This window comes from Carlito syrichta, unplaced genomic scaffold (genome assembly GCF_000164805.1).
Source record: "Carlito syrichta isolate Samal-C Ts95f unplaced genomic scaffold, Tarsius_syrichta-2.0.1 Scaffold304667, whole genome shotgun sequence".
NCBI lineage: Eukaryota > Metazoa > Chordata > Mammalia > Primates > Tarsiidae > Carlito > Carlito syrichta.
Window position 1 is genome coordinate 219488 of NW_007248763.1, and position 24656 is coordinate 244143.

Consider the following 24656-nt stretch of genomic DNA (forward strand, 5'->3'; position numbering starts at 1 on the left):
CACTCCAGTCTGGGCGACAGAGTGAGACTCCAACTCAAAAAAAAAAAAAAAAAATTATTAGCTAGAATATTACCATAAAGACAAAACTCAGGACTGGGTGCAGTGACTCCTATAGAGTCACTTGATTGATAGAGACAATCAAGCATTATGCTTTACCTGTTTCCAAAATTAAACAAAAAACCAGCACTTTAGGAGGCCAAGGTATGAGAATTGTTTGAGCCCAGGATTTCAAGACCAGCCTGGGCAATATAGTGAGACCTCATCTTTACAAGAAAATAAAAAATTAGCCAGGTATGGTGGTGCACACCTATGGTCCTAGCTACTTGGGAGGCAGAGGCAGGAGGATTGCTTGTACCCAGGAGTTTGAGGCTACCATGATAGTGCCACACTACACTCCAGTCTGGGTGACAAAGTGAGACCCTGACTCGGAAAAAAAAAAAGACAAATCTCTACTAATCTACTACCTAGTGGTATAGTTCATGTAAGATTCCCCCCAAGGTGGGGGAAACCCTTGTTTTTTTTTTCCTTTATTTAACAATTTTCAAATCATGAGTTGATTTACTAACATTTTTTGATGGTGACCAATTAGGGTTTTTTTCATTTGTCTAATGTTGATTGTTGTTGTTGCTGTTTTTTTAAATTTTTGAATGTAAAGATGTGGGGTATAGTTCAGGGTCGGGTATACAAATGTTCATTATGCAGGTGCCCTTGTTGATGAGGTGTGCCCCCCACCAGCAGTTTCCCACCATTGCCAATCCCATGCCCCCCACCCTGGCAGTCTCCCACTATTGCCAATCCCTTTCGTATTATGATAATTGTTCAAGGTCCACTCAGGGGTGAGAACATGTGGTACTCAGTTCTTTTTCTTTATGCATGCATGGATAAACCTGTCTCATGTCTCCAAATCCATTTCTGTTGTTGTCTTCATATGAAAGACTCTTCAAGCTGGGCGCAGTGGCTTACCACCTGGGGAGGCAGGGGCAAGAGGATTACCTGAGTCCAGGGATTGGAGACTAGCCAGGGCAACTTGGCAAGACTTCGACCCTTTTTTTTAATAAATCAAAAAAATTAGCCGGGCATGGTAGCACATGCCTGTAGTCCCAGCTACTCAGGGGGCTGAGGCGGAAGGATTGCCTGAGCCCCACAGGTCGAGGTTGTGGTGGCCATGAGCGTGCCACTGCTCTCCAGTCTGGGCAACAGAGTGAGACTCCAACTCAGATAGAAAGATGGATGGATAGATAGATAGATGGATGGATGAAAAGATTCTTCAAATTGGCCTCTGAGTCCTTTTGATACAACCCCAGAAGTCTTTAAGTGCGTTGTTACTGTTTTGTGTGACATGGTATTTCAGGCTCAACTTGTATATTGCGTTTCCTGACCTGGATCTGCAATCAGCTGGTTCTCCAAAGACTATTGTTTCTTTTAGTGGAAAATATTTTAAGATGATAATCTGAGTGCTGTGGTGCTCACTGTCACTAGGTTGGTGTAATGGAAACTTTTTAACCCCATAAATACATTCTTCAGCATTTCAGATAGAAATTTGTGTGTACATGTATAGGCATACACACACACACACACACACACACACACACACACACACACACATATATTCTAGAAGTATTGCAGACTATGATAGAATTGCTCATAAAAATGCAGCCTCTTTTCTGCCCAACTTGATTCAAGAAGGTAATGTAAATAAAAATGTTTTGGGTTTATCAAGTGTACCACATAACAAAAAGCATTTTTCTAGGAGTAATGGATACTCATAATAAAAAACCAGGACAGACCTTGGAAAAGTTACTTAACTTCTTATACATCCAATTTCATGATCTGAAAAATGCCTTCCTCACAGAGCTGTAAATGACAAAGTTACCACTTACTGGAAACCAGACACTTTACATACATGTCTTCCAGTCAGTCCTTGTAGCAGCATTTTCAAGTAAGCGGTGTTTGCCTCATTTTATAAATGAGTCGACTTTCTCAAGGTGGCACGGCCAGTTAAGTGGTAGAGTCAGTACTTCAACACAGGTCTCTCTGGCTGCACGCTTTTAACCTAGAGTATAGGGTGGCAATTCAGTGAGAGAATGAATGTGTGGTGCCACCGCCATTGCCTGACAAATGGTGTTCCGTGGAAAATCAATGTTGGGTAACAGAAGTGGTCTTGGTGGATGTGTGCTTGGCATTTGGGATGCAAGATCAGAGGGTGGAGGCTGGGCGGCTGCCAGCCGGCTTTCTGCTTCACCAGGCTTCTCCCCCTTCACTCCATCTTGCTAATTCCCCAAGTTGGGCTCTAACTGTGTGTCCACCGTGACAGATGCTCTCACGTCGGAGCTCCAGGTCGGCCCTCAAGCGCTCAGGCCAGCGCCTTCTGTTGTGATGTCTTTTGAATCTGCTCGGCAAGTGGCAGGAGTCCGGAGGCAAGCCCTCCTTGGCCTCTTCCCCTTCCATCATGTGTCATCAGCCGCTACACAGCTCTTTGTTCAAAGCAAAATTCACAAAACTGGCAGATTCATCTGCTGATGTCGGGAGGAATCAGAGCCAGTTACAGGAAACTTCCAAAAGGCAAATAGGGTCACTTTTCACAAAATGGGATTAAGGAAAGGAAAATCATCTTGTCATTAAGAAGGACAAATACATTTTCCTCCCAGCAGGCTCGCCCCAGGAAAATAGAGAGATTTGATTTAGTAAATAGTCTCATTATGATTGCTTTGAATAATTTCAAAACATACCATCAACCTGCACATACAGCCAACCTATCATTAACCATTTTGAGCTAGTAAGCAGAATTTCCCATTAAGTGATTTCTTCCTAATGACAGAAAATTTAGGTATAAAGCACAAAATTGTGACACTCTTTCAATACAGAAAAAAATCACATACATTTTTTTAAAACACCTGGAAAGGAGACTGATTGTTTGTTTTACTTTGAATCCAGACCTGAGGGATTCTGGCGACTGGTTATGCAGAGATACTCTCAAGTTCTTGAGCAAGAAAGGGAACATTTCATTATGTTTGAGGAAAAGTTATTGCAAAGGTTTACAGGCACAGTTCCAACAATGCCCTCACTTTTCATACCAACTCAGAATTTAGGCCAACTTGAGGAAGTTTAGAAGGATCACAGTCCACACAAGACTACTCTTCCTTCTAACACCAGCTGCAAATTTAGAGAGAAGGAGGTTCTTACAACCACCAGGCATTCAATAACCTGCTGGAAGGACTCCCAGAGCTCACTAAAAGCAATTATACTCATGGCTCGGGTTATTACAGGGAAAGAATGCAGGTTAAAATCAGCCTAGGGTCGAAACTCATGGGACAGAATTCAGAAGGCATGCCAAGCACAGAGCCTCCATTGTCCTCGCCCTGTAACATCAACAGGTATTACTTTCCCAACATCGGTGTGTAGTAGTGTGCATAGAATATTGCCAGCCAGAGACACTCACTGGCACTTACACGTCCAGAGTTTTTATCGAGGCTCCATTATGTAGGCATGATTAATTGTCTACATGGCTGGGCTCAGTCTCTAGTCATAAGCCCCTCTGGCTGCATTCCACAGCTACCACTCCAAATCAAATTGTTGGTCTTTCTGGAATGGCCAGCCCCTACCCTAAATCATACTGTCAGTCAAGGACAAAGGTCAGACATTTTGTGGGGACAAGGTTAAATTTTTACCGCACAGCCACCTTATGTAGGAGACTTGACAACTGTAATAAAAATCAAGATCATAATAAGAGCTGTTTGCCAGACACTGTGTTAAACACCTTGCAGAGATCTCAGTTAATTATCACAAGCACACAAAGTGCAGGTCTACCTAGTAGCACTCATGTGTAGATGAGGAAAATCAAGGCTTAAAGTGACCAAATTGATTCTTAGGTATTTTATTTTCTTGGCAGCAACTGTAAATGGGAGTATTTTCTTCATTTATTTTTTTAGATGTTTGCTGTGATGTATATAAATGCTACTGATTTTTGAATGTAGATTCTGTATCTGCAACTTTACAGAATTTGGTAATCAGCTCTAAAGTTTTTTGGTGGCGTCTTTAGGTTTTTTAAATAGAAGATCATATCGTCTGTGCACAAGGCACTAATTTGGATGGGCTTTTATTTTTTTCTCTAGCCTAATTGTTCTAGCCAGGACTTCTGATATTATGCTGAATAAAAGTGGCAAAAGTGAGCATCTACCTGACTCCAAACTATACTACAAATGTATAGTAACCAAATCAGCATGGTACTGGCATGAAAACAGACACATAGACAAATGGAACAGAATAGAGGGCTGAGATATAAAACCACACATTTAGGCCAAGTAATTTTTAACAAAGGCGCCAAGAACATAAGGAAACATGCAGTTTCTTTAATAAATGGTGCTGGTAAAAATGGGATAACCATGCAGAAGAATGGAGCCAGACCCTTATCTTTCATCATATATCAATATCAAATCAAAATGGATTAAAGACTTAAACCTAGTACCTGAAACTATGAAACTGCTAGAAGAAAATTTTGTGGAAATGCTGCAGAACCCAATCCAGGCAAAGATTTTTTTTGTAAGACCTCAAAAGCACAGGGAACAAAAGCAAAAATAAGCCAGGTGTGGTGGCTCACATCTGCAAGCCCAACACTTTGGGAGGGTGAGGCAGGAGGATAGAATGGCTTGAGCCAAGTTCGAAGCCAGCCTAAGCAACATAGCAAGACCTCTTCTCTACAAAAAATTAGCAGGGTATGGTGGTATGCACCTGTGGTCCCAGCAACTCAGGAGGCTGAGACAGGAGGATTGCCGGAACCCAGGAGGTTCAGTAAGGTTCCAGTAAGCCATGGTTGTGCTACTGCACTCCTATCCTGGATGACAGAGCGAGAACCCCAACATAAAAAATAAAAAAAAAAACAGTAAAAATAGACAATTGAGATTACATCAAGTTAAAATGTTTCAGCACAGCAAAGGAAACCATCAACAAAGTGAAGCAACACCCCACAGAATGGGAGGAAATATTTGCAAACCATTCCTCTGACAAGGGATTAATAATCAGAATATATAAGGATATCAAACAACTCTCTAGCAAAGAAAATGTGATTTAAAAATGAGCAAAAGATCTGAATAGACATTTCTCAAAAGAAGACATATAAATGGCCAACAGGTTGATGAAAAATGCTTAATATCACTAATTATCAGAGATCCCCAGTTAAAATGACTTTTATCAAAAAGTCCAGAAATTTTGTGGGATTTCTGCCATCGAAATTCCAGGTGCTGGCAAGGATGTGGAGGAAGGGGAGTCCTCACATGCTGTTGGTGGAAGTGTAAATCAGACAACGGTATGGAGAGTCTTCAGAAGTAAAAATAGAAGTGCCGTGGTATCCAGCAATTTCCCCAGTGGTATACATCCAAAAGAAAAAAAGTCAGTATATCAAAGAGACACCGGGACTCCCATGTTTACTGCAGCACTGTTTGCAATAACCAAAATATGGAATCCACCTCACTGCCCATCAGTGGATGATTGGATAAAGAAAATAAGGCATATATACACAATGGAACATTATTCGGCCATAACAAGAACAAAGTTCTGACGTGTGCACAAACACAGAGGGAACTGGAGTCCGTTTTAAGTGAAATAAGCCAAGCATAGAAAGACAGATATTGTATGTTCTCACTCATACGTGGGAGTGAAAACTGTGGCTCTCATGAAGACAGAGAGAAGATGGGGGTTTCCCGATTCCAGGAAAGGTACAGAGGACGGAGGGATGAAAGAGGAAAAAAGAATATAAATGCCTGTATGACCACTGAACTGCACACTTACAAGTGTAGACGGTAAGTGATATCTTTTGCCCCAGTAAAAAGAAAGAAGATGCCAAAGAGCATTGTGTGAGGGCTCCCGAAAGAAACAGTCCGCAGGGCCGATCGACCAGCACCCCAGAGAGGCAGGGACGTCGATGGCCCATCCGGGGGGCGGGCTCCGTGACTGCAGGCCAAGCGTCGTCCGAGGTCTGCTCTCTGCAAGCTGGAGGCCAGGAACGCCGGCGGGGTCGGGGTTCGGGACCAGCCTTTGTCCCGAGGCCTGAGAACCAGGGGAGTCGATGCTGGAGATCCCGTCCAAGGGAGAAGAGGGGGGAGATGTCCCAGCTCAGGCAGGAGAGAAGCGCGGCGCCCTGGCTCCCGCGTCTGCCTCTGTTCTGGTCAGCCCCCCAGGGGGTTGGGTGATGCTCGCCCTCGCTGGGGAGGGCGCCGATTCCGGCCTGAGTCTGACACGGAAACTCCCGCAGACACGCCCGGCAGTGGCGCCTGTGGCCCGTTCAAGTTGCTGCCTGAGCCGTCCTAGGGATTCGAGGATGTGGGGCTTGCGCCTTGCAGCCACGCCTTGCTCACTTGGCCTGCACGAGATACTGTTGTTCTTACTCGTTATTACTCAGATTGCCTCTAACCAGCAGTGCCCTGTGGGGTGCCCTTAAGATCCCCGTTTTACAACGGAGGAACCGAAGTTCGGAGCCCTCGACCCAGCTCCTAGTGCCACACGGCAGGAGGCAGCCTGTGGCCAGTCTGTTTGCTACTAGGCGAAATCTCAAGCGCTGCTTTTTGTGCTCTTCCTAATCTCCAGTCTTGCTCTAATCATACAAGTAGACAAAAGAGTACAAGACAAAAGTTAGTTTTCGTTGTTCAGCTTTTTTGCATTTCTTCCTTACACTCAGATTCCCATTACGAAACGCACTTGATTGTGATCCTTTTCGTGAGCAATTTGTGTTTTCATTTCCTTGTAGTTAGCACCTTGATTTGGGTCACTTTTCAGACGAAAGAGAATTGCTTCAAACTCTAAATTCTAATACTGTGTTTTCGATTTCTAAAGTGAGTAATTGTAAGTCCATCATAAGCCATTCCTCTTTTCAAATTCACTGAACTTTAACATTTCCCTTGGGGGTTCTGGTCAAGGAAGTGTCGTGATGGCCTCAAACTGCGAGCCGAGGAGAGGTCTTTCCAAGCCAAGGGCTCGGCCCTGTGCAGGGTCTCTCCATTTGCTGTGGACGCTGAAATGTGTGCCGAGCTTTGTTCCTGCATGAAAACACCGTGAAGGGTCCCATCACCCACGAGAGCCCCCCATGGAGCACAGTCCCTGGAACAGTGCAGCTCCTTGTTCCCTGAGCTGAGTCCACCTAGGGTGCCGTCTTATGCTCCTCTTATTCTCTATTCAGATGACCACGGGGGGCGAACACGAGTGCTCTGGATCAAGGCTCTTCTGTTTCCCAGTCCCTGACTGGAATGTAACCATGTTTCAGCCCCTGTACAAAATGTCCCTGACGGTCTCTCATTTTTAAGAAAATTTTTCTGTTTTACAGATGTGGGGTGCAATTCAGGGTTAGGTGTACAAATGTTCATTATGCAGGTGCCCTAGTTGATGAGGTGTGCCCCCCGCCCCCAGAAGGTTCCGACTACTGCCAATCTTGCCTCCCCCAGCCCCCATGGCCGCTTCCCTCTACTGCCAATCCTTTTCTTATAGCATTATGGTAGTTGTTCAAAGTCTGCTTGAGTGAGAACATGTGATACTCAGTTCTTCGTTTCTGTGAAACATCACTCAGTATTGTAGACTCTAAGTCCATCCGTTGCTGTGAAGTTCATGATTTTGTCCTTTATGTCTGCAGCACGGTTGGTTCCATGTTTTTGCTGTTGTGAACAATGCTGCAATAAACATGTGTGTGCAGGTTTCTTTTTCATAGAGTGATTGGAGTTCCTCTGGGTATATTCCCAGTAGAGGGATTGCGGGGTAGTAGGTAAGGTCGATTTTTAGATCTTTTAGGAATCGCCACACTGTTTTCCACACAGGCTAGTTTAGAACACCAGCAGTGAAGAAGTGTTCCCCTTTTCCCCCCATCCGCTCCAGCATCTGTTGTTTTTTGAGTTATTGATGATGGCCATCCTGACTGGAGTTAGGTGGTATCTCAGTGTGGTTTTAATTTTCATTTCTTTGATGACTAGTGAGGCTGAGCATTTTTTCATGTATCTGTTGGCTGCTCGTATGTCTTCTTTTGAGAAGTATCTATTAATATCTTTTGCCCACTTTGTAACGGGGCTATTTGTTTTTTTCTTTTTGGCACGTTTGAGTTCCTTGTAGGTCCTTGATGTTAGGCCTTTGTCAGATATACAGTTGGCAAATATTATTTCCCAGTCTGTGGGCTCTCTCCCTACTCTCTTGATGGTTTCTCTGGCTTTGCAGAAGTTTGTCAATTTGATGAGGTCCCACTTGTCAATCTTATCTCTTATGGCGTGGGAACTTGGGGCCTTTGCCAGTTCCAGTTTCCATAAGGGTGTCTCCTGCATTTTCTAAGGTTCTTCTCATTTGAGGTTTTATGTATAGGTCTTTGATCCATTTAGAGTTGATTTTTGTGTATGATGTTAGGTCAGGGTCCTGTTTCAATCTTCTGCATGTGGTCAGCCAGTTTTCCCAGCACCATTTACTGAATAGGCTCTCCTCTTCCCAGTGATTGGTGATGGAGGCTTTGTGAAAGATGAGTTGCTTGAGAAATGGAGGTTTTACTTCTGGAATTTCTGTCCTGTTCCATTGGTCTATATGCCTGTTCTTGTACCAATACCAAGCTGTTTTGATTATTGTAGCTTTATCATAAAGTTTAAAGCCTGGGAGTGTGATATCTTCTGCTTTGGTTGTTTTGTTTTTATTTTTGTTTTTGCTGAGGATTGTTTTGGCTATTTGAGGTCGTTTATGTTTCCACATGAATTCCTATATTGTCGTTTCCAGGTCTGAGAAGAGTGGTGCTGGTAATTTAATGGGTATTGTGTTGAATCTGTAGATTGCCTTGGGTAGGACGGCCATCTTAGCAATGTTGATTCTTCCAAAACATGAACATGGACTATTTTTCCATTTGTTTGTCTTGGATTTCTTTGAGCAGTGTTTTGTAGTTTTTGTCGTAAAGGTCTTTCACGTCTCTAGTTAGGAAGATTCCAAGGTTTTTTTGTTGTTGTTTTTGTTTTTTGTGGCTATTGTGAATGGGACTGCGCTTTTTATATGGGTTTCTGTTTGTTTATTGCTGGCGTGGGGAAATGCAGCTGTCCTTTGCACATTTTTTGACCACCACCACCCTCATCCTTGCCCGCCCTAGGTGTGACTATTGTTATTATGTCTGAGACCTCAGCAAGCAGCACAGCATCTAGCAGTAGCTCCTGTCATTAGACTTTTTCAAGGCGTAAGCTTCACGTCAAGCCTTGTGTCACATTTCACAAGAAGAAAGTCTGTTGTGACTCAGGTCAGTGAAAGATCAGGTCCTCCACACTAAACCAGACCAGTCTCCAGGCCGACTCCGCGGCGGGGAGCGCACACTTGCGCCGCCGAGACTGGCCACTCGGGGCACCAGGCACAGAGGCGCCAGGGGATGGGCGCTGGACGGGGCAGCGCAGCCCCCTCAAGAGAGTTGGAACAGACAGGCCGGGAACGATTCTTGAAGGCGGCGTGCGTGGCTCTCAAAGACCATGCCACAATTGCAAATCGGTGAGGCAAAAAAAAATGGTGTGATGCTCGTAAGCATGAAGCTGGGTACCAGACTGCCGTGACTTCGAATTCCGGCTTATCTCCATGACCTTGGCTAGTCGCTGAACTCCTTCAGACCACACTCTTTTCATCTGTCGGTGAGGTTCGTCACGTGTCTAATGTGTAGGGCTATTAAGAAGCGTAGGTAAGTGCTATTTGTAAAGTGTGCAGACACTGTCTAACACATAGTAAGTATCGTAGAACGATTTGATTAAAAAGTTATAAAACATATTTGATCATTCTGATGATGCTTTAGTTAAATTAGATTTTAATCATGTGGTCAAGATTGTCAACAATTTTCCTGTTTCAGTTACTGAAGTTGTTCTCGTAATGCTCCCTTACTTTAAATTAGAATAACTTTCATTATGCTTTACACATTTGTCATATTCTACAGTCCTTTAAAAAGAGAGTGCAAGCAAAATGGAACTCTACACCAATTGCAGAAATATGCATGTACAAGGATATACATGCCATTTACTGTAGTGTTTGCAGTGGGGAAAAATTTGGAAATAATATAGATATTTATCATTGGAAGACTGTAATAATTGTGGCATACTCAACAAAACATAACAGAAGACATTATTTAAAATAAATGTAAGTTTTCATGGAAGTAATACGAATACAGTTTTAAAGCAACATTAAGCACAAGAGGCCTAGAAGAATATGTTACCAGGAACCAATCCTCACCATCACACAATGTCCTCATGTGACAAATGTGCCCACTGGCTCAATAATTAATAAAAGAAAGATTAAAAATAATGTATTTGATAAGATAAATATTAAACATAAAACTAAATAAAGACTATCATATATAAAGTAAACCATATACATTTTTAAAACCTGAAAGATGTATATTATTTTGGATACATACATATGTATAAAATGTATAAAAAACAGGAACCTGAAGGATACACAATGATATCAAGATGATTTAATGCTTTTTTTTTCTTGCGTCGGAGTCTCATTCCATCGCCCAGGCTGGAGTGCAGTGGCACACTCACCGCTACCCCAGCACCAACCTGCTGGGCTCCGGCGATCCTTCCACTTCAGCCTTCCAAGGAGCTGGAACCACAGGCGCGCACTACCATGCATGGCTAGTTTTCTATTTATCGTAAAGACAAGGACTCGCTAAATTGCCCCGGCCGTTCTCGAACCCACGGACCCAGGAAATCAATCCACTTGCCTTGGCCTCCCAAAGAGCCGGGATGACAGGCTGAGCCACCATGCCTGGCCAATTTGATGTCTTAATGGAGGAATAGAAATGGAATTTGCCCGGGAGAGAGAGGGGCTTCCGTCTTGTCTGTAATGTCTTATTTCTGAAAAAAATCTTAAACAAACAGAGCAAGACATTAATATTAAATCAGGATGGAGGGTACATTATTACATTTTCTCTAATCTTTTATGTATATTTGAACATATTAATAATAAAAATAATAATAATAAACAGAATGCATTAAATGCCAAACCATAATTCTGAAGTTTTTTACCCATGGATTTTGCTACTTTTCCCAGTTAATTTTAAAAGAGGCTGGGGGATTTCAAAACATTAACATATTACCAATTGTGCTGATGTTTCTTGTGGCCCTATTTCACGAGATTTAGGCAGTGCTTTGGCACAAGGGCCCCAAGGAATGCATTTTCAATATTCTAGAAAGAGTTTTAATGGTCTGTTGTACGTCAGTGTTAATGAGAGTCATGTGGATAAACCCCCAAGGAGTCTTTTTAATGATTGCCTTTGTTTGCTCAGCCAAAAATAAAAAATCCTTCCTCTTGCATTTTTGGATAATTCTGCTAAGCAAGTGTGTTGTGTATTTCCAGGTGCTTCAAATGAAACAACCTGGAAGCATTTATTTAGGGTGTTTTGCTTTGGAAACTTCTTCAGCAAAACAGTAAAGCAGCTAACTATTTCTTTGAATCTATGTAGTGAATTACACTTTGACACAGTATTGACCAGGGGAACAAATGGCACTATGACCTGTTTTTCCCGTGCTGTGTATTGAGAGGTGGCTGGTGTGCTCTGAGTTTCGTGAGTCTCTGTTCACTGTGTAAATTAAGTGAGACAAAGACCTGTGACTCTAGAATTGTAGCTCGAAAGTTAAATATGTCGCTGACTTTTTATGCTGAGCAGTGCATTATGCATAATAAATTAATTTTGTCAGATGTCTACATCCCAACTAGATAACAATTCTCATTGACTGGAACAGGAATGCTTATAGTAGATGTATTTTACGTGCATCAGCTTCAATGGTATTTAACATTGCTGACATTATTAAACATGAAATTTATTTATACATATATATTATTTACTGACTGCCTGTCATGCACTGCTGGGTCTAGGGATAAAGTCATGACCAAAACAATGCCACTGTCTTCAAATTGTGAATAATCTAATGTGCAATAGAGTCAAGAAAATGGATAATTTTGCGACAGAAAGAAAAGTACTCTATGTGGGGTCAGCAAAGGGTGTGAAGGGAGCACAGAGCAGGGAAACCCAGCCCAGTCAAAGGTGGTAAGTCCCTCCAGGAAGACTCACTGACAGAAGCATATATGCTGATCCTTCCTGTACGCGGAGGAAACAGCACACGGCAAGGCCCAGAGACAAGAGAAAGCCTACTTGGGGCCAAGTCTTCAGGTCAATTCTTTGGTCTGAAGAGTCTTCACCACTCTGTGGCTGGATCTCTTGGGCGTCCTAGCCCAAGTCATCCTGAGAATGACCATCGGACATTGACCCCCTGAAGGTCCTACATCTGATCCTCAGCCTAATGCCCAGGACTCACCTGAGACCAAGGAAATCAGAATTTCTAGGGACCAGTTCCAGGCATTGAGATTTTTGAAAGGCTTTCAAACTGGTGTAAATGTGCAGTCAGTTTGAGGATGACTGATTTACAGGATAAATCCTGACAGGTATGTTGATAATCGAATATGCAGGCAAATGAGAGAGGCAGAAGTACTGTGCAAGGACATTTCCAGAATGAGCTGGCTGTGAAGAAGCGACATCTCCCGGCCTTCTCAAAACCATGCGAAGAGTGACTCCAGCATGGCTCTCGACATACTCAGATGGATAGCATTTCACGTTTTTTTCAATTCTTTAATTGATCTATTCCAAAATCTCTTAATTAACCCTTGCTGTATGTTCATATGCTAGGTTCTGTGGATAATATATGAGTAAGATATTAACTCTATCTAACAAAAACTTCTAGTCCAGCGAAGAGACAGTTTCTAAGTACTCACAATCATGTGAAAGAATTATGCAGAGGTGAGTACACATTGGCCAGTTGGAAAGACCAGAGAAAAGCTAGATTTTGAAGAATGAATAGAAGTTAGTGAGATGGAGAGTACAGTTCACTGAGACAGGAAGGCACTGAGTATGCTTAGAGCATAGGCTTGGGAACCACGGCATCAAAAACTAGGCTGAAAAACTGGATTGGTTCTAAAGGTCAAGAGACCCTTGTCTCCTTGTTGCCATTAGCCACAACCCATGATCTTTCTATGTAGCTGAAAATCTTTGTATTTACAAGTTTCCTTAGGGTTGGAAAGATCACCTCATGTGATGGTCACTGGAATAAAGCTAAAAGCATAAGTTAGGAGTTCAAGGTTCTGAGAGTGGCCCAAAGACAGATGGGGATGCAGGGCTCTGTTAAAGGTCTTGGGGACCAGCTGAAGCCTAGCTAAACTAGGACCAACGTTGTGTATCACTGGGCAGGCAGCCTCTAAGACAGCCTCCAAGGATTCCTGCCTCCTGGTCTCCACAGTTTTATAAAACTCTTTCCCCTTGAGTGTGATCTGGACTTATTCACTCTCTTCTGAAAATCAAAGTTGAAGTGTCATTTTTGAAATTAGGTTATAAAAAAAACTAACCTTTCTCTCTTCAGTGTTTTCTCTCTCTCTCTCTCTCTCTCTCTTTCTCCTCTCTGTCTCTCTTTCTCTCTCTCTCTCTCTCTCTCACTCTCTCTCTCCCTCTCCCTCCCTCTCCCTCCCTCCCTCCCCACTCTTCATCTTGGGGTCAACCAACTGCCATGTTTTGAGACAGTGCTGTGCAAAGGCCCTTGTGTGATGGATCAAGTTCTTCTAGTAACCATATGAGTATTTGAAACAGATCTCCTCAGTCGGTCCTTCAGATGACACTGCAACCCTAACTGAGAGCTTGGCTGAAACTTACTGGGAGACCTCAAACCAGAGACATTCATTTGAGACACCCAGATTCTCAATCCACAAAAGCTGTGAGATGATAAACATTTATTTTCAGCAGCTCCATTTGGGATAATTTGTTATTCAGCCACAAATAATGCATGTAGTCACAGTTTATTCCTCATACTCTAGGAAGACCTCAAAGGTAAACTACAAAGTTGTCATTTTTGTTAATCATAATTGCTCCCCCTTGAGAAGTGAGGTCTATCTCAGACCTGAAATATTTGTGAAAACAAGAGTGAAGAAGTAAAGGATTCAGTCTGTTTTGATGCTACTAGTTTAAGAGATAAAGTGATGAAGATGGTAGCTGTGGTCAGCATTAAGACTGTGGGCAAGTGACACTCTTTTCCATTCAAGAGTGACCCCCAATTTCCTCTCTCTCCCCCTGACCTACATACCACCAGAGCGCATGTAGTGTTCAAAGCTGATTAAGAACTCAGGCTAGCATGTCGAAGTCTTACTACAGACCCACTGCCAAGCAGGAGTCTTTTTTTTCTGTTTGGCTGCCTTCTTTTCATTTGCATGTATTTTACCACAATCCTGAAATTCAGGATGTTTTAGAATACGTGTGTTGATGCAGCTTTTCTGATACAGCTTTTACGTTACGTAATTATTTTTTCCTTCAATGTTCACAAGAAAACATCTTGCATGGAAAGATAATAACCTATATATAGTCTTACTGTGGCATAGAAACTAGCTTGAACAGCCAAAACCTACAGTGAAGACCATTGCCAAATAAGATCACACGCGTCTCTGATACATTATTTCATTTGTTTAGACACTTGGTAAGTTATGACTTAAAAAATGATGTTGCAGCACTTTAGAACCCTTCAGAACATACATGTCAAGAACCTAATCCGCTTCCTCTCACCTTTGAACACAGGAGAAGAGAACCTCCTGGCGATTTTACGACGAAGATGGTGGAAGTACATGATTTTGGGACTCATAGACCTGGAAGCAAACTACCTAGTAGTCAAGGCTTACCAGTACACGACCCTGACCAGCATCCAGGTACCAGTGGTTCTTCTTCCCTCTCAGCTTCCTAATTCCAGAATCTAGATGTAGTTTACTTTCGGCTTAGTCTCTGGGAATCTGTCTTCTATGCTTTAAGTTTTGCACCAAGAGGGAAATTGGCTGTATAAAAATTAACTTGAATTGTATTTATATATCTTCTTAATTTTTCTTAATTCGAGTATACTTGGACATCTTTTTTCTCTTTGTTCTGAATATACCAACATTACTATTGAAAACATAGAAAACAATACGTGGCTTTGAATGCTGCCAACTAATCTTATGTTAGCTGGAGATTATTAATGAGTAAAAGACAAATCAGTTTTAATCACAACTTATAACATTTTAGAATGGGAATAGACTTTTATTAAATAATCAAAATACTTAGTAATCTTTTTGTGTAGCTGTTTTTATTTATACAACTTGCTGTCTGAAGAGACAGGGTTTTTCCTAAAGGGACAAGGATTCAATTCCTAAAATAGCCTGTGCATGAAGATAGCTTCTGTCTCTCTCCCTCTCTCTCTCTCCCTCTCTCACATACACACACACAACCACAATTTCAAGTTTCCTTTAGATAATCACAATTTTTCCAGACTTTTATATCCCTCATTACACTGTAAATAACAAACTGGACTATTTTTATTTCATCCTTATTTCTCTCTGTGTGGCAGTATTATTAATTTCACAGCCATTCCAAAACACTAGGATAAAAGCAGAACGGAACATTGCTCTCACACCAGAGTTAGTTTAGAGTTGATACTTCAGCAAAATTCCCGTCCTCCTTCCAATTTGCTAAGGAACAAGAATAACACCAGTGAATAAGCAAGCAGCAAAGGGCCTGAATAAACTTGGAGGCCACAGACCGGGTAGAAAGCTATCCAAACCTGCGCTAGTCTTTCTGCCATCGGATTTTCGAATGAGCTTCAAGACGGCTTGAAATAAAAGTAGTTACTGGCAGCATTTTTCTGTGGCCGCTTCCACGTGCATTCTGTATCCTGAGAGCTTTGTGGGATAGCTTCCTGGTGAAGACGTGTGCTGAAGAACGAGGAGGACTGCTCAGGCGGACACAAGCCTGGCCTCTCCGTGTGGCCTCAGCACCACGTGGCTCTTGGACCGGTGTGGGAAGAGCTACAAGGCAACAGTCAGATGCCTGTGAGCACCCTGGCACTGTCTGCCTCCTGGCACTGCCCTTTGTAAAAATGTGCTATATGAAGTCTGTACTCTCCCTTGAGCCTTCTCTTCTCCGTCTTTGAGCGCCCTCCTCTCCCTGAAGTTGACTTTCTTATTTCTCTTTGTTTCTTTTCCACTTTTTCCACGATGAAAAATTACTCCCCAAATGCCCTTATGCACAATGTATAACATTTCTTTTGGTTAAAAAAGAAATGTGGGCATGTTCCCACCCTCTGTTCTCTGTATATCATCAATGTGCTTAGTAAGATTTTATGCATCTTGAAAGCAAGGACTGTGACTTTTCAGATTAATTTATAAATCTAACAGGTATAACATTATGCATAGATTGGCATTTAGACATAAACACACCAAATTTAAATATGATTTACCCATTATCATAGGACTTCCCTAGTTACATTTCCTTTGTTTTGTCTAAGATCTCACCGAATTCCAAGAAAACACACACACAAGACAGTTGCAAACTCTGAAAGGAGCATACGTTGGTACATATCTTTTCTCTCACAGTAATAGCTATGCTGTCTCCATATTTACATCTCTGGACAATAAAGTCTTAAAGTGGAAAACCCTTCAGATAGGTAGTTGCACTAACACTAAGCATACCGTATAAAAGTGAAATGAATTTCATTAAATGGGTAAATTTACCACAGACTTAATTTTGAAAACCCTTTACATGTTTTGAGTTAAATACTAATACATTGAAAAAATCATGAAAACCAAAATCACTGGCAATGTTCTATTTGTATATATAGCGTCAGTTATTTAGTATAATGAATTATCTGAAGTTACCCCCAAAAAAGTTCTTTGGTTTTCTTTTTCCACCTCCCTCTCTCTTTCTTCTTCTTCAGTTAGAAACAGGGTGTAAGAATAGGCTGTGTCCAGTGTAGCAATTCCTAAAAGATCTAAAAATCAAGCTTTCATATGACCTCACAACCCCCCTACTGGTAATACACCCGGGGAAACTCAAATCACTCTATGAAAAAGATACCTGCACACGCATGTTTATTGGAGCATTGTTCACAGTAGCAAGAACATGGAACCAACCATGCTGCCCATCAAAAGAGGACTGGAGAAAAAAAAAGTGATGCATATACACGATGGAATATTGCACAGCCACAAAGAAGGATAAAAATCATCAACTTCACAGCCACCTAGATGGACTTAGAGTCTATAATACTTAGCAAGCTATCACAGAAACAAAGAACTAGGTACCACATGTTCTCACTTATAAGCGGACCTTGAAAAATTATCGAAATGCTGTAAGAAAAGGATTGGCAGTAGTGAGAAACTGCCATGGGGAAGGGGCAGGGGTGGAGATGGGCTTGGCAGTGGCGGTAAGCTGCCGGGGAAGGGGGGCACACCTCATCAACAAGGGCACCTGCATAATGAACATTCGTATACCTAATCCTGAACTGTACCCCACATCTTTAAAATTAAAAAAATAAAATTAAAAAAAACCTGCTAGGTTACAAAAAAAGAATTGACTGTTTCCCATTGCAGATGCCCTATGAACACCTTATGTTATACACATACACAGTTGCTACATTTTAAAAAATTTTGTTTCATTTAAGTTTTAAAACAGAGTTTATTAGCAAGAAGAAGAGAAGGAAAAAAGGAAGATTCATGGCAGAAAGACCTGCCATAGGCAAGTTTTTCCAAAAGAAAAACTGCCTGTTACATTTTTAAATTCTTAATACCTCTGCTCAAGCTGTTTCTATTACTCATAATATCCTTTTCTCCTCTGTCCACCCCCCATTTATTTTAATATCCTCTGTACCATTTAGGATGCTTTCAAATTATAAATAAGAAAAAGCCCAAAGTCTTTTAAAATAGGAGAATTTATTGATTTTCATAACTGGAACGTCTAGAGAAAGAGAGATTTTCAGGATAGTTGACCAAATGTCTTCATGATGTTATCTGGGGCTTGGTTTTGTTTTTGTTTGTTTTTCATCTTTCCCCTCTTCTGCTCCTTCTGCTGGCTTTATCCTGAGTCAGGCTCCTTGCGTGGTTATAAGACGGCTATTAGTACAAATTAGGGGTGCATGGACGTTTTCCTTCATGGCCAATGAGAGACACAAAAGACACTGCCCACACCATCGAACCAAGGTCCAGAGCCCTATTCTGATTGGACCACACAAGTGGCCGGGGAAACGCTGTAAGTTAATGGACTTAGACCTGGATTGCCTGAGCCAATCCAGGAAGAGATTTCTCTCCATTAATTAGCCAGATGTTTCTCACTAGGAGTACTACTGGCATCTTGGGTAGACAGCACCCACTCCTAATCAGGGTGGAATCAGAGAAGCGGTTGGATGCAGAAGGAAGAGCCACGATGCCCCTACACCCAGCCTAGCTCTTGCCTCACCTCGGCAAACCCCACCCTGAGAACAGACTCTTCTGTCTCCAGTGGTGCTTTCTTTGTAGGCCCTGTTTCTTGCCTAAGAGTGGTGGTTACATATTCCCATCTACTTCACCACGTTTGTACTATTCATGATTTTTTAAGCTTTTTCACAGCAAGGATGATTTCTCACTCACCTTTGCATCTCTAGTACCTGGTAGAAAACCCAGCACATACTGGATATTCAATAAGTGTTTAAAGGGGCTAAGTTGCCTTTATTTCCGGCATTTGGGGGCACAGAAACTCCCAGCAATCCTCTACCTAAATTTAGAAGCCCCAGAATGTCCATACAGGTTTGGTGGGGAAAGGAAGAGAGGAATGTTGGCTGCGTGGCAAAACTGGACCTATTAGCACAGAGTCAAAAATTTTAAATGGGGCTACGAGGAATGAGGGGCGACTTCCCCCTTGGGGAAACAGTTGACTTCCATTTCTTCTGTTGAGCATGGAAAGGGCCCAAGAAGTTGTGGGTTCCTTAAGCACGATTCGTTTTTGCATGTAAACAGTGACAGTTTATTCTTAACAGCTGGTCCCCTGATTTCAGCCCATGTCACATACCATCACCAATCCATCCCACCACGTCTCTCAAATTAGCTATTTGACACCTTATTTAATGCGGAATTCTATGGAAAAGCTTATTTTAATTCTGTAGCAAGAAAAAATAATTCTAGTGAAACACCAATTGATCTTCATTGTACTTTACTGAGCAAAGAACAAGGAAGTAAAAAAGCAGTTGAATCTAACAGTTCTAGAATGATTTTGTCACCTACAACAAATAACTATTAAGTAATAAGAAGCAGTCAGAAGGCATCTGCTCTGGGAATTATCTCTGTACGGCTGATTATTAATGTAATTCTGTTTACTCACTGCAAACTGATGTAACTGACAGGGACCGATAGTGGTTTTTTCTTGTTTCTATAAATACGAATTGAGCTCATAATATGTGTTTTACTTACGCCAATCAATAAAGAAGACACGTTGATTGAGCATCTGAGAGATGCACCAGCCACTGCAGGTGACATAAAGAGAAATGACTCGGCCTGCCCTGAGGAACTTACGAACTGATAAAAGGAACACGAGACACGGTTTAATGACAGTGACGCCAAGAACGACAAAAGACCAGACACCTAAGTGCTGCTGTTTTCAAAAGAGGACACTGGTTATTTGCAAAGTCAAGGAAGTATCTGTTCAGATGGGTCTGTGAGACTGGGCAAAATGTGGGTACAGCTTTGCAATGAAGCTTAAAACAGAAGCCTGGGGGCAGAAAACTCTGGGAACATGACTGGAGAATGTTGTTCTCATTTGATTGAGAGTCTTTCAAAATAATTACGCCCATCCAGGCAACTTGGCAAGACCTCATCTCTGCAATAATTCAAAAAATTAGCCAGGCGTGGTAGCGCGCGCCTGTAGTTCCAGCCACTTGGAAGGCTGAGGCGGAAGGATCACCAGAGCCCAGCGGGTCGAGGCTGCAGTGGCCGGACGCGGCCACTGCACTCCAGTCTGGGAAACGGAGTGAGACTCCAACTCAGAAAAATAAAAGTAATTACAGAACACATCAGTGTTCAAGACGCTATTAGGGGACAAATACACGTGAGAGCAAAAATACGTACTGCCCATATTCCCATGGCATTCCCAGCCAAGTGGGAGCAGCAGCCTTCACGCAAATGACCAAACAAAAGGATCCATCATTATGATCAAGCGCCAGTGCTCAGAACCGATGGAACTGAGACCTCACAGAGGAGGCGCTTGCTGGGAGGGGAAGAGATCCAGGCCCAAGGCCCTGTGGTGGGATGGACCCCAGCAAGGAGAAGGTTCTGGACGGGTCCCGGGGCTGAACAAGGAGTCTGAACCGAAGGGTGGCCCAAGATGGCTGCAGAAGGAGGGGAGGGTCAGGCCAAGGGCTTGGGCTTTTAGGCCGAGTGCCATGGGAAGCCACTGCAGAATTTCAAACTGGAAGGCAGTGTGACAGACGTGAGTTTCAAAGACCTTCTGGCTGAGGTGTGGAGAACAGATCGAAGCAATGGTTACTCAGAAAAGAGTAGAAGAGAGTGGAGTTGAGCCGTATGGTCAGGTCTTCAATGCCTGGATGGCTTGATTTTGTACATAAAAGAGAGCCTGAATGTTTCTGAAGAAACATGTGGTAGAATGTGATCCAAGCATACTTCTCTTAACAGGAGACACTTCCTTCGTATTGGCGAGCACCAAATTCTCTCGTCGGAGTCTCTCAGAAACAGAGACAGAATGCAGAGCAGACAGACATGGAGAGCTGTCCCTTGCTCCACCCTCTTGCCCTTTCCGCCTGTGTTACCAGACTGTGATGGTTCAGTGTCACCCGCAACTGACACATACAAAGCTTGAGAGGAAAAACGTAATTTTGAAGTGATTACAGGTTCACAGGAAAGTGCAAAAGCATATAGGATCCATTGAACCCTTCACACAGCTTTCCTCAACAGTGACACTTTATATGGTTTCAGAATGATGTCAAAACCAGGACCTTGTTTGTACAATATTGGTAAACTACAGACCTTATTTGGTGTGTGTGTGTGTGTGTGTGTGTGTGTGTGTGTGTGCATATATATATGTATATACATATATGTGTGTGTGTGTATTTTTTTTTATTTTAAAGATGTGAGGTGCGATTCAGGATGAGGTATACCAGTGGACGTCATACGGGTAAAGTTCGGGCCTCCCGCTGGTCCCCACTTTGCCTGGTGTGAGAACAGGTGCCCTGCTTGAGGTTGTGTGCCTCCCCCAACCCCACCCTGGCAGTCCCCCACTACTGTCAATCTCTTTCTTACGGCATTCTGGTAAATGTTCAGGGTCCACTTAGGAGTGAGAACACGTGGCGCTCTGCTCTTTGTTTCTGGTACAGATCAGTCAGTATCATAGACTCTAAATCCATCCAAGTTGCTGCCTTTGTTCAGTTTTTATCCATTTTCACCTTCATGTATGTGTGGTGTGTATGTGTGTGTCCAGTCAGTTTGGTCCCACATACAAGTGTGTGTGACTTCCACTGCAACCAGGAGTCAGACTGTCCCACTGCCACAAGGCACGCCCTCACGCAACCCCTGCAGAGTCACACCCAGCCCGCCACCTTCATCTCTAGCAACAACTAATCTGTTCTCCATCTACAGAAGCTGTCAGCTGGAGAATGCGATCTAAACATGGAATCACAGTATTTAACCTTTTGAGATTGACTCTCCCTAAGCATCACATCCTTAAGTCCATCTAATTGGTTGCGTGAATCAACGGGCTGTTCCCTTCTTCTGATGAGTAGTACTCTGTAATATGGATAAACTAGAAGTTGTTTAGCCGTCCGCCTGTCAAAGGGCACATGGTGTTGTTTCCAGCTTCAAGCTTTTACAAATAAAGCTGCTATGAACATTCATGTGCAAGATTTTGTGTCAACAAAGGTGTTTATTTCTCGGGGATACATTATCAACAGTGCAACTGCCGTGTCATGTGGCAGGGGCATATTTAGTCAAACCAATTTCCATCATGGCTGTACCATGTTACATTCCCGCCAGCAATGTATGAGATATCCATTGGTTTCCCATCCTCACGAGCGTTTGGTGTTATCATTGTTTTTTGTTTTATCCTGTCTAAAAGGCACATGGTAACATTTCACTGTAGTTTTCATTTGCATTTTCATAATGGCTACTATGTTGAATATATTTTGGGAAAAATATTTTTTAATTTTGCCTTTGTATTCAGAAGTTAAAGGAAGTTAACAGTGGCAAAGATGGTAACATTCATGCAGGAAAATGATAAAAAAGACTAACATGAAAAACCCGGGTGTTTTCTTTATTAGAAAGTAAAAGAGAGATGGTGACACTATCATGCTGGGTTTATCAGGATTTTATTCCAAAGACACATTTGTGGATTTGTGTCTCTTGACTTGTAGAGAATGAATAGGTTGTGCCTGTGACTTTGAGACAGATTAGCAATGACATTTGGATACAGTTTAAAAGTTATGCTTTTTTTTATAGCTGTGCTATATGAACCATTAAGGTAGAAATACCAGCTTTACGACTTCTTACCCAAAGATTGTTCATCTTTTTTCAGCCATGTGGTACTAAAATGCAAACAGATTAGGCGAGTGCTTCTGTGAACTAAGAAGGAAGCACGTCTCTTCAAACATGATAGCGCAGTCATTGAGCTTAACTCACATGGGGAACCATTTCCAGGACCTGTGTTCACCGTGCTGGGACTCTGTAGCCCGGACACCACACTCGCCCCTTCCGAGGAGCTCTGCACTCCTGGGGCCGTTTCCATCCCCCTCACCTGATCCTGTCCCCTTCTGCCACACTCCTCTGACGCAGGCGTGTTGGCGCCGGCATGCTGCTGGAGGCGAACTCAGAGACAGCGCCAGCCCTCGCGATGCATAGTGTGACGTCCAGCCTTGAGACAGACTCTGTCAGGCAAAACAGACAGGTGTCCGCTCGTGCCTCGCCAGACACAACTCTCAGGCCCGTCTGGGCCTGCTCTTTCTGCGCTTTCTGCAGGTGAAGAATTCGCTTGTGTCAAACACAAAGGAAGGCCAGGTCAGGTGTAGCTTTCCTAGGTTTCAGGAGTCTAAAGTGCAACAGATTTGACACGCAGGCTACGTTTTTACGAAGAAACATCCCCAGCCAGATGCCGAGGACATGACTCCTGATCAGGCTTGGGCCCAGCTGTGAGACAGCAAACAGCTACATTAACACTTAGAGCCCAGTACAGCGAGCGCGATGGTAAAATATGCATTCCACTCCGTGAAGATACAGGAGACTCAGACTTCCCACTCAGGACTCGCAGAGGTGTGGTCCCATCGTCAAGAAGCTATGGCAGACGAGAGAAAGTCAACTAAGCAGACTTTTTTAAATGTGTAGCCAACTTGAATTTCCCTCTCTGTGGATGAGCCAGAGAGAAGGTGTGCCTATATACGTTAGAAACAGGTCCCAGGAACCTGAGCATTTAAGGCTGTATTTTCTTCTTTATCCTTGCTCTTTTTACCAGGGTCTCACTCTGTCAACCAGGCTGGAGTGCAGTGGCACCATCACAGCTCACCACAGCCTCGAACTCCTGAGCTCAAGTGACACTCCCATCTCAGCCTCCCAAGTAGCTGGGACTATAGGTGCATTACCATGTCTGGGTGATTTGGTTTTTTGTTTTCTTCTGTCTTGTTTTTTGAGTTGGAGTCTCACTCCGTCGCCCAGGCTGGAGTGCAGTGGCACACGAAGGGCCACCCCAGCATTGCCCTGCTGGGCTCCAGCGATCCTTCTGCCTCAGCCTTCTAAGTAGCCAGAGCTACAGGCGCATGCTACTGTGCCTGGCTAATTTTTTATTTACTGTACAGACAAGGCCTCGCCAAGTTGTCCAAGCTGGTCTCAAACCCATGGGCTCAGGCAATCCACTTGCCTCGACCTCCCAAAGTACTGGGATTACAGGCTGAGCCACCGAACCTGGCCAATTTGTTGTTATTTCGTAGAGACGAGGTCTCATTATGTTGTCCAGGCTGGTCTCGAACTCCTGGGCTCAAGCAATCTTCCTGCCACAGCCTCCCAAAGAGCTGGGATTACAGGTGTGGGCACCTGCACCCGGCCTCAAGAGACATTTTTAAGGTTCATTTAAAGGCAAAGCTTTTAAAACCAGACACAGTTCTTACCCCGGAAGGGAACACAGTATTTCAAACCTCTTTTAGACTTCTTCGGTCTAGACGCCCTAGTGCCATGACTGTGAAAGTAACTTCACCATGTGGCGTTTCACATGTACGTATCTGACGGGGTGCTGCATGGTTTTCGGCCAGCCTTTTGTCCCAAAACGGGGTTCCAACCCGGCACATCAGAACGGTCCCTGGCACCATCGTTCGTATGTATCTCTTTCGTTCCATGACTGTGCTCATTCCTGCACCTACCTTTCCATGCATCTTCTGGAACTCCCTTCTCCGGAAGGGGGCTTTCCTGCTCCACTCCCCGACTCCAGCCCGTGGGCTAGCCGCCAGGCGCCAGCAGGCAAGGGGCCGCTCTCCCGCTGCCGCCGCCGCGTTGGCCGGACTGGGAACGTGGGTCTGAGCCGGCCTGAACTCTCCATCCGCTGCTGCGTCTTCACTTGCCTATGGCAACTGTCACATTCCATCTTGTGTGACAGTTGTGTGTTTATACGTTTCCCCTCCTCTGTGAGTGCGTAAGACCCTTGAGGTTAGAACCCGCATGCCTGGCACACAATAAGCCCTGAATAAATTCCCGGTGTTCCAAGGAGTGCAGAAACAACGTATCTTTGTTTCCTTCACAGTAGCGTGGGCACGATAAAAGGCAAAAGGGATCCTGTATTTGAACAAATAAGTCAGTGAATGAAAGGGCGGTTTCTTTTTTTTTTTGAGTCGGAG

General features: G+C 43.3%; 1 protein-coding gene across 1 annotated transcript in view; it reads left to right on the forward strand.

The window, feature by feature from the left end:
• The window catches only part of SLC35F1 (solute carrier family 35 member F1), a 165389-nt gene that overhangs the window by 57039 nt on the left and 83694 nt on the right, over positions 1-24656 (forward strand). The window contains exon 2 of the mRNA XM_021713678.1: positions 14585-14712. Within this exon, the coding sequence (XP_021569353.1) occupies positions 14585-14712 (128 nt within the window). The remainder of the gene's footprint in view (positions 1-14584; positions 14713-24656) is intronic.